General features: G+C 49.8%; 1 protein-coding gene across 1 annotated transcript in view; it reads right to left on the bottom strand.

Annotated features, from left to right (window-relative positions):
• Positions 1–2,838, bottom strand: part of VSTM2B (V-set and transmembrane domain containing 2B) — an 18,272-nt gene extending 15,434 nt beyond the window's left edge. The window contains 3 exon segments of the mRNA XM_041458948.1: positions 2–259; positions 1,099–1,128; positions 2,695–2,838. Coding sequence (XP_041314882.1) covers positions 2–259; positions 1,099–1,128; positions 2,695–2,823 — 417 coding nt within the window. The 5' untranslated portion in view covers positions 2,824–2,838.
• Positions 2,839–10,467: the final 7,629 nt, after the last annotated feature.

The following is a 10,467-nucleotide window of genomic DNA, read 5'->3' as shown; positions in this document are numbered from 1 at the left end:
CGGGCGGCGGCGTGGGGCGGGCGGCGGGGCCGTGGCGGCGCGGGGCCGCCCCGCTCTGGATGTGCGACACGGCCTCGGCCGCCTGCACGTCGGGCGGGGCGAAGCGGGACAGGACGCGCAGCAGCGCCTGAGCCTTGTGCTCCTGCGTCTCGTCGTCGCTGTAGTCCGACACGCGGCACTGGTAGACGCCCTCGTCCTGCCGCCGCACGCCCGACAGGCGCAGCCGGTGCGAGATGTCGTTGCCCTGGACGCGGACCGTCTGCAAGAGAGCGCACGGCCGGCGCGGCCTCAGCGCGGGCAGCGGCCTGCCCCGCCCGCGGGCCCTGCCCGGCCCCAGCGCCGTGCCCTCTGCTGCCGGAGCACGGAGCCGGGGCTGGTCCCCCCGGAGCAGCGGACAGAGCCCAGCACCTCGCTGCTGGAGCCCCACCTCGCGGGCGCTATCCACAACCAGCTCCTGTCCCCATCGCTCCCGCGCCACCTCCCAGCTGTCCCAGCCAGCGCGCTGCCACCAGCCCCGCGGGGGTTCTCTCGCCCCAGCCCTCACGGACAGGCCCGAACCCCCCCGGGAAAGTGCAGCCCCCGGGGGTGCCCCCGCCCGCTGCAGCGAGCCGAGCCCGGCTGGTCGCAGAGTCCCCGCTCCGGGCCCAAGGAGCTGCCCCGAGTCCCCAGCACCGCGGACAGGGACAGCGGCACCCGGGCCGCAGCGAAGGAAAAGGGAGGTGTTTCCTGCGGGACAGCCAGAGAAGGGGTCGCCTCAGGCGACTGGGGGTTGCAGAAAGCTGGGGAAAAAAGGCAAGATTCTCTTCTGATTTGGCCCACAGTCCTTTTCCGAGGTGGCTAAGGAAGGGCTGCAAGGCAAGCGCCACCGCCTCTGGATTTGCAAGGAATGAGACGTGACTGCAAAAGCAGCAACAGATGGTAAGAACGTCTTCAGCCACGGCACACTGAGGAGGGGAAACGTGCCACACTCCTGCCGTGCTGCAGGAGCGCGGCTGCCAGTGCGCCCAGCTGCATTCGTGTGTCAGGAAATGAGGGGGGCATGCAGTAAATCCCACTGCCTGGGAGGAGGGATGTGCACCCATCTCGAGCTGCACTTACGCTGATTTTGGTTGCATCCTTATTTGCTACCTAAAAGAACAGGAAAAAAAGGGCAATTAGACTCAGCGCTGCCAGCACATCAACAGGATGCTCATATTCCCACCCCGGTGGAAGGACAGGACATGGATAGATGCAACTTTCTCAGCTGGCCATTCACACAGCCTGTGTGGCTTAGGGCAGTTCCCCAGGTGATGGGGAAGGCAGTAAACCAGTGCTCAGCCGGGGGGACTGTTTGGGTAAACTTCCCATGCTGCCCCACAGAAGCGCCGCCTTCCCCAAGGGTGTGAACAGCAGCCAAAGAAATGCTTGTTGCATGCTCTGCTGCTCACAGTCACTGACAAACACTGGGGAAGACGCTTCACCAGCAGAACAGCAGGGAAGGGCTTGGGCAAGCTGGATCCTGCATGGCTCAGGGCAGAGCTTCAGTCCCGAAACACCCTGGGAGCAGGTATCACGCAGCAGATTTCATATTTGGTTATGTTTTTGTCTCCAGCCAACCACTGTAAACCTAAGTGATGCCTCAGACCTCACTGATACGCCTCTCAGGGAGACGGTCATCATTCTCCAGGCTTGCTCTGTCATCATTTATTGTAAAAGCAGCTCACAGTTTTTATATAAGGTTAAAGAAGACATTTAAATCCAAGCGATTTATTTCCCAGTCTGACAACTGACTTACACTTTCCCCAGCTAGGCGGCATCGCATTAGCTCAGTGTCTATATGCTTTGCATCTCTATTTGAGCTCTGCAGGAAAACAAGCGTGCCACAGAGAGGGGAGCTGGCACAGGCACAGAGGCTGCCACGGGCCACCCTGCTGGCACAGAGGACAGGGGCTGGAGAGGATGACATGCCCTGCACAGTAGGGCAACACAGCCTCAAAGTCCTGCTTTACCCCACTCCTTGTACAGCCCTGTTTGGCACCTGCAAGTTGTCTTTGCTCTGCTGGGGAGGGGTGTAGAATGAACTGGCTTATGCTGGGGAAATGCAGCTGAAAAATTTAGACTAAAGTCTACCCTCAGACCAAGTGGCTTCCTAGGGGGAGGGCAAAAGGCACGAAAGATTTAATTGCTTCATGCATTTTAATTGCTACATGTGACTAAAAATATCTTGCTGAGCTTCAGATATGGACACAAGTGTGGATGTGGACAAGTAACTGTGCCTTTGTAGGTGCAGACTGATGCCACATTAATATACCAACAGAGTGGTGTATCCCTCTTGCCTTTCTCTGCACTGTCAGTGAGCAGAGGCTCTCCCACCTTTAACAGTGATTCCAGCTCAGTCCAAAGAAGCATTGGTTTTGGCTTGTCCACACTTCATACAACAGCTTTTCTTGGGACCTCATTGCTGATTTTGCAGTGGAACATGTATAGTTTTCTGTTTACAGTCCTTAAAGCACTGATGTTTTTTCCTGACATGAAGTCCCTCATGGTGCATGCCCTGTACTCCTGCATTTCTCAGAGGGCCTGGGCACACTGATGCTTCCTACTGGTGGCTGGCACTGGGCAGAGGAAGCACTCTGGGAATGCTGAGTTTATTCTGATCACTGCCTAAGCATGTTGCATTTGATGAAGAGATATATCTCCATAGCAATGTATTACCTTGCTCCTGCTGCCGGGGACACTGATGGCTAGTTCGTGTGCAAGTTCTCTGGCTGGTTCTTTAAGGTACCACCACTGGATTTCCAAGGAGTAAGAGGTGGATCCGCTGGCTCGGAAAGCACAAGGCATCTCAATATCATCTCCCTCCCTAACAGTCACATCTTTGGGAACTTCAGTAAAGGTAGCTGGGAGGGGAAGACAGAGTTACAAGGGCTGGTTAACGAGAGAGATTAAAAGGCAAGATCAGTCCTTTTCAGTCTAAAGTGAGCTGCTTCAGCTCAAGAGCTAAGCGCTGACCGCGACACAGGTTTCCTGGAGCCCAGGGACCACAGGGTGAGCTGGGCATCCAGGACTGCACACCAGGGGCAGGGCCGAGCCGGCCCCCGTCACCCTGCAGCCGCGGCTTCAGTGGAAAGTTTGAAGAGGACTTAAAACCCCCATGTCCTTCTAAGAAAGCCCTCGGCTTGATACAGGGCCAGCGGTGCCCCACTGTCCCCTCCCGCCGAGTGCCGCGGGGACTGTCCCGGGCTCCGTTCCGCTGCGCGCTGCCGGCAGCTGCGGCCCAACAGTGCCACCTTGTTCTGCCAGAGCCCGCCCGGGCAGCTCCCTGCCCCCAGCCCGCGCTGGAACGCGCCGGGGAGGCCGGGCCGGGAGCAGCGGGGCGGCTGCAGCTCGCTGCGGACGGGCGGCCCCGCAGCCCCGACGGCCCCGCAGCCTCCCGCCAGCCCGGAGTTGTGCCCGGAGCGGCGCATCGCCGCGGGAGGAGGCCGAAGTTCCCTACTCACCGGTGACAATGAACAGCAGAGGAGCGTTGAACATCAGGTAACAAAGGGTGCAGAACAGCCCCCGACTTTCCATCGCATCTATGTGGGCTGCGGGCGGGGACCTGGCTGGGGGCGCAGCCGGGCACGCCTCAATCCATCGCACACAGCGGGCCGGGGCAGGGCTCCTTCCCAAAAAGCCAAAGCCTCCCGGCTAACCTCGGTTTGCGGAGAAGCAAATATAAAATCCACAGCCGGCTGCTCAAACTCGCTCGCAGGTGGAAGCGACGTTTCTGGGAATGCAGCAACAAAATCGCGTCCCGCTCCTTCTCTCCACCGCGGGCGGGATTCAACTGCCCTGCGCTGCGTGGGGGCTCCCGCAGCCCGAGAGCGAGGAGGCGACGCCGGGCGCCTCTCCGAGCCCCATCCCACGGAGCGCTCCGCGCCCGGAGCTCGCCGCGAGGTCCAGCGAGGCGGCGGCGGCGGCGGGGACCAGCCTCCCCTCCCCTGCTGCGCCCGGGCAGCGCCCGCCGTGCGCCCGTCGCGGGCTCTGCCCCTGCGCGGCGGAGGCGGCGGCAGCCCGAGCCCGCCTCTCCCCGCCCGGCCGCTGGATCCGCTGGATGCGCTGGATGCGCTGGATGCGCGGCGCCGGCCGCAGCTGCCCCGCGGGCCCGGCCCCCGCCCGCGCCCCGCACGCGCCAGGCCCCGCCCGGCGCCGCCCCGGGGACCTGCGGAGCCGCTGGGGCTCGCTCGCCGCCCGGCCCGCTCCGCCCGAGCCCCGGCTGCCGCTGGAAGTACCTGGGAAGCACCTGAGCGCGCGGCAATAAAGCCGCTGCTGCCCGCGGCGGCCCCATCCCCGCCCCGGGCTCCTCCTGGGCTGCGTGCCCGCGGCGGATCGCTCGGCTGCTGTCGGGCTTCCGAACGCGCTGCGTTTGTTACTTGTTAAAATACATTAAGGAAAAAACCCTATAACCAAAAAACAAACCCCACTCCTATTGATTGAGAAAACAGCATCATAACAAGGAAATGTTTCCATGGATCAGCTGTTTCTCAGGCTAATGTCCCAATTAAAAAAAATAGAAGCATGAAAAGTCATCAGTAAAGTCATTACAGTAAGTATAAATCATAAGCAGAATTTGATTTTTGCAGTAACTAATGTGAAGGAGCTGTATTTTAATAAATTTGAGGTGCATTTCTAAAATATTTCCCCTTCTCCCCCATCGCCCAGGAAATTCCATTAAAAGTCACTATCTTGTTCAGCCACGACTTTATTTAATCACTCTGATGGCCTGGGACGTGTGTTTTAAGATCCACAGAAAATTTCCTTTATATTTTTAATGGTTTCACTCTGTACCATAAAAAAAGATGCACGATGTGTTAGCTGGATACATGAAGATTTCTATGGAACAAAATATTTGGGAACATTCTCTTTTTTAATAACTAAATCAGACCAGCTTTGATCTAGTCTCTAGCTCCCCAGCTACCTCCCTGTCCCATCAGAAAAATCTCTGGTGGAGGTTGGACCCTGCCAGCTGCTAGGAAAACCCACCTTTGCAAGGTTTCCATCAGGAGGTTCCATCAGTAAAATTCACACAGTCCTGAAGAACACCCAAACTGCATCAAATCAATATTTCTTGCTGGAAAATTTTTCGTCAGAGCATTTTCAGCCATTCCTACTGATCTTGCCGTGACTTCAATCCTGTGACAGTCCTCTGGCAGGTCTGTGACAATTTTCCTGAAGAGCAACTTGCCTTTCTCCAGATTGGTTACTGGGAGCCTAAATCCTGCCCCAGGCAGGGCCCAGTTCCCCAGGCAGGTGGAGTTAGCCCTTGCCAGTCATAGAAACTTACTGTAATAAGTAGTAAACACCATTTAATTAAATAGTGTAATAATTGCTGACACTCTGCTTTTTCACCCAAAAGCTCAGTGTGCTTCATCCAGCATTATTCCTTTTTTCACATGTGGCCTTGGGCCACCTATCACTGCAGGGGTTTATTGTCACTGTGCCAGAGTCCCCACGCAGTGCTCCACCCACCAGGACATGAAGAAGGCAGGGAAAGGCCATCAGGACAGACACACCTGAGGAAGTAAATCCAGCAGGCACTCTGCTCAGCAGCACAAGTCTCCCCGTCAAATCCCAGGAAAGGGTTAAGTTGGTCTTCTGCTAGAGAGGCAGTTCCAAAACTTTGTGGCCTCTGCACAAGGATTGATTAGAAAGCTCCTCTTGGACAAACAGGATCAAAACAAGTAATTTTTATATCAAATGGCTAGTGACAAATCATGTTTTAAACACTTTCACTCAAGTTTTTATTAAAATTGATGTTTAAAAATTTCTTCTGAGATTGCAACATTGTGAAAATTTACAACAGCTGGGAAAGTGAAAATACCCAGTTTAGGTTAAGTGAATTTTGGTTCTTAGAGATAAAAAGTACGTAATAAAAATGAAAAGGAAAGGCAAATGCATTTAAACTTAGTTCTATTTTAATAAATTTAAGGTTGTTATTGTAGTAGTAGTGTTGGTTAAGACAATTCTATCTTGAATGGTTCTCTCAATATATAACACTAAACCTTCAGTTCTGCTGTATTTACTACCCTCCAAGTTTGATTTTATGTGTAGCAGCTGACACTGAAGTGCTGATATCTTGGTGTTCAATTAAAGTAAGGAATAAGAAACACAACAGTGTGTTTTTCACAGTCTTAAGTTAGAGCAATCCAAGACTCTTTTTATGTTCTCTTGCTAAAACTATAATGAGGGACTATGGTGCTCTACACTCACTAGCAAGTACTCTGTGCAAATCATCTTGCTCTTAAGATCACAACAACATTTGAAGTCATTTATTGATTCAATCCTGCTAGCAAAAGGGACTTCTACAGCAAAAGCTCTCACCTGCCTGCACTCTTACCCCAAACAGGTGATAAATGGCAGGAATATCACAGGGAGAAGCTCACTTTGTAGTTGCTGATTCTGCAGCACCATCCAGAAATTCTTATAAATCTGGGAAACTATTTAGGTGTTTAAAGTAAAGGCCGTGTTTAGTTGATGACCTTATTTTTTTGCTGCAGCTGCCTGTATGGCAGATAGGTAACAATATTTTACACTTGGGCAAACTGAAGTTTGTTGTTTTAATAGAAAAATCCTATGGCATTTCCACAGTATTCCACTTCCGAATCAGATTTTACTAGAAAATCCTTCTAATGTAGGAGAAACCAAGCACAGGAGCATTTGTTCTGTAACAGGACTTTCCATCACGTTGTACAAGTGGTTTCATTCCTAAGCCATCCTCGAGGGGATGGTGGCAGGGAAAGCTCTGAAGTCCCCTTCCTGACTCCTGAGCAGCCTTCCAGGTGAGCCAGAAGGAGTCTGAAGGATGGAACCAGTCATTGGATGGAACCAGCAGAGTTCCTCCTGAAGGGACAGTCATCTGTGTTGCCTCTGAGTCCCATTGTCATACTCCACTGGTAACCCAAATGCCCGTGGTATGAAATGCAGGAGCACCACTGACCCCGGGAGGGGATGGATGGGGAGCAGTGGATGAGTGCCTGGTGCTGCAGGCAGACACTGTCACTCTGGTAGTCCCACACCTCTTTTGATGGTGTTGGTCTGTGTTTTACAGGAGCTCATGAAATCCCCTAAGTGGCTCCAGCACTGTGTAGCTGATTACTTTGAAGAATGTCTGTAAATTCTCCCTGTAATACTTTTAAGTGACTAGCAGCTCCTCTATTTGAATGACCAAAATACTTTCTAATGGCTGCTTGAGGAGCCTTCACTCCCGTTTGGAGTTAATCCACTCAGAAATTAGGGCAGTGCAGATTACCTTTGGAAAGGAGAAAGCTGCAAAAATGTCCAAATTTACACACACAAAGCATGTGGGATGAGACATACTTTGAGCTGGTGTAAAAGCACTGTAACATTCTTGATGTGACACGGTAAATATTTAAGTAATATTTATCTCTACCCTAAATCCTCTGGCAGAAATAAGTCCTGTTCAACACTCTCTTCTTAGATTTTTGTCAGGTTTTTTTTTCTTCTCATTTTTCTCATTAGACTGACATGTTTTTGTAGTCACAGGAGCCAATTTTGCTTCTAGTCACAGAAAGTAAATGCTTTTGCACATGACCACTGTGGGCATGGGGGGCTGGAGCAGACAGTGCTGTCACTCACAGCTCACACGAGGGGTTCCAGCACACTCTGGGGCTCGGGCTGCCCCCCTGGGACCTGAGTGTGCTGATGGCATGCTGAGGGGCTTCTGCAAACTGCATTTTCTGTGGAAAATAGATGAAGGGCAGAAAAGAATATTGGATGTAAAGAGACCCAAAAAAGCAAAAGTAGAGAGATGCTAAAATGTTCACATCTCTGCTTCCAGCACGGTGACCTTCACTGAGGAGCTCCTATCTCAGAGCAGCTCATAAAAACAGGCTGGCAACTGCCACCCTGGTTGCCTTTAAAATGTCACTGGTTTAGCATCAAATCAAGAGGTATAATTGCCTTGTTTCTGTCTTCTTCCCACCCCCCATAATTCCAGTCCTGATCAGGCCCAAAACAAGCCCTGTTTTGGGCCTGATCAAATATGAGCACCATATTTGTGTTCCTGGAAGGAATTTGTAAAAGGTCATAAAAACTGCAAGTTCAAAGGGCTGGATTATTTTCAATATACACTATGAATTTCCTATTTCCCATCTCCAAGCAGGGACTGCACTGCCTTGAAGTTATTCCAGGATCCAGGTGTTAGTCAGAAGTCTAACACAGTATCTGAGGAAGAACTGATTGGCGTCATATGAGGAAATTCAGGGTTAAAACTGGCAGACTGTGCTACCTCTTTGGTTTATTTATCCTTACTCTGGACAAGTGACATTTCCACCACAAAACTATTTAACTTTCCATGAAACTGATTAAGGTAGAAAGCATGGTTCTGCATTCTGGCCAGGCTCACTTTATGCAGCCAATGCATTTTTAATTAACTTTAGTTTCTACTTTTGCTTTCTTATCTGACATTCTTTGTTAAATGATCTAACAGGATGAGACACTCATGCAGAAACATATGGAAAGAGAGGACAACATATTCATAATAATGCAACAAAATCTCACATTCTAGTATACCATGCTTACAACAAAATCAAAGACAGAAAGCCAGGTTATTCCACACTGTAAAATATATCTGAAATTTATAGCATATAGCCTGTTTTAATAAAAGACATGATGCTGGCTGCCCAACAGACAGGAGTATAAGATGGCAAGAGAAGAAATCATACAAAAATTGTCATCTGTCAGGTCCATCAGCACGTGGGGTTGGCATTTGGCAGCTCAACCTGCAGCAGATGGGAGCTGCTGCTCCTCCACTGCTCAGTGCAACCCTGCATGCGAAAGGGATTGAGCAAATTTATTGGGAAGAGCTTGAATGAGGTGGATCACCCAGAGGCAGAGAGAGGAGTAAAAGCCAACTCATCTCCATCTTGGGAATTAGAAAAAATACTCTGCTTTGCAGAAGTATGCTAAATGCAGGGTAGCAGCCAAAATTCCACATTACCATGAGAAGCTCTGACTCCAAGATGTTCCAGCAATGCCCAACAGAATGTAGGTGAATTTTTTTTGCTCTGAAATGTCTCTACACACTGTGGTTACTTCCTGGGAATAAAATGTTTAACTTATGCCAAGATCTTTAGAAATTATATTAGATCACCATGTCTAAGTCCAAGAGAGAACACCTCTGAGATTGGCAATTCCTTGTATTTCCCACTGTGCTCACAGATATTCATAACATCTCCCACATAGAAAACCAACATATATTTGATCTCAGAGAACTCTCAGCACCTCATAAGGAAAGAAATCCATGTAAGCAACCAACAGATCTACAGCAAACCCTTAAACACTTAGGCATCTCAGCTCTGCAAGTGTTTCTGTGACCTGCAATATAAATGTCTCAACAATCTCCAAATGTAAAGGGGGAGGAGATGTACCTGCTGTGCAATATTATAAAGAAGAATATATGTTCTACCATGTGTAAAACCAGGGAGTTTGCTTTACTTTTTAAAAAAGCTAAGATTGTTTCTTCTTTCCTGTACATTATTTGCATTGCCAGGATCACATCACCCTGGGCTCTCCACTAGTATGAAGCAAAAAAATCTGAAGGATGAGAAATTCAAGTCACATCTATCCAGTTCTTTGAGAGAGATTCAATGAGTGGCTGGAGAATTAGTATAATTACTGCTACATCACAGATACTAAGCAAATAAAACCTGATTAGTAGAAGTGGGGAAGTAAGTTTTATTTGCTTAGGATATGTGATTTATTTTCCTTTTTTTAAAATAATAAATACTTGATCTTGAAAAACAATTGGAAGGAAAACAGTTACCATTAGAAAGTCATCTCTTGCATCCCTCTGGTCAAGCTGAAGCTAAAGCTGGTAGAAAAGCTTTAGTTTAAACGTGGTTGAATTAGGTTTCCTGATGTGGCTGCCAGGTAGCTCAGAAATGAGCCAGTGAGGGTGAGAGGAATCTGCTCCTGCAGAAGGCAGGGAGCAAGCTGAGTCAGCAGGACTTGCAGCATCCTCTGCAGTGTGATGGCCTCTGATTCCTGGCCTCACCCAGGTACAGGGACAATCCTCCTGTGCTCACCTGTGGGCCTTTCATCAGCACCAATTGTTATAAAATCTGTTTAACACACAATATATTTTATTTTATGCAGATCTCTATTTATGTAGATCTCTACAAGGAGACATAGTGTCTCTCTATAGATATGTGGTATTCAGAGTTGTGCTTTAAATGATTTATAGCATTTTCTAAATACCTTTATAAATGGCACTTAAGCTGTGAGAACATAAGGGAATACTCCAAATGGATGTGGGTTACTGCAGCTGGCAGTTTGGGGTTTGAGTCCATAGCACATCAGTGTACCATGTTTTTGAATCACGGGTGAGTGAGACAGCAAGAGAACAGGTGTTGACAGTGTGAACCTGGTGAGCTGGGAAAGCCAAAATCATGACCTTTGTTAAATCAGTGTAATCAGGAAATGTAC

Source organism: Pyrgilauda ruficollis, unplaced genomic scaffold, assembly GCF_017590135.1.
Source record: "Pyrgilauda ruficollis isolate IOZ18807 unplaced genomic scaffold, ASM1759013v1 scaffold13, whole genome shotgun sequence".
Lineage (NCBI taxonomy): Eukaryota > Metazoa > Chordata > Aves > Passeriformes > Passeridae > Pyrgilauda > Pyrgilauda ruficollis.
The sequence above is the reverse complement of the archived record's forward strand: the minus strand, read 5'-3'. Positions and strand labels throughout refer to the sequence as shown.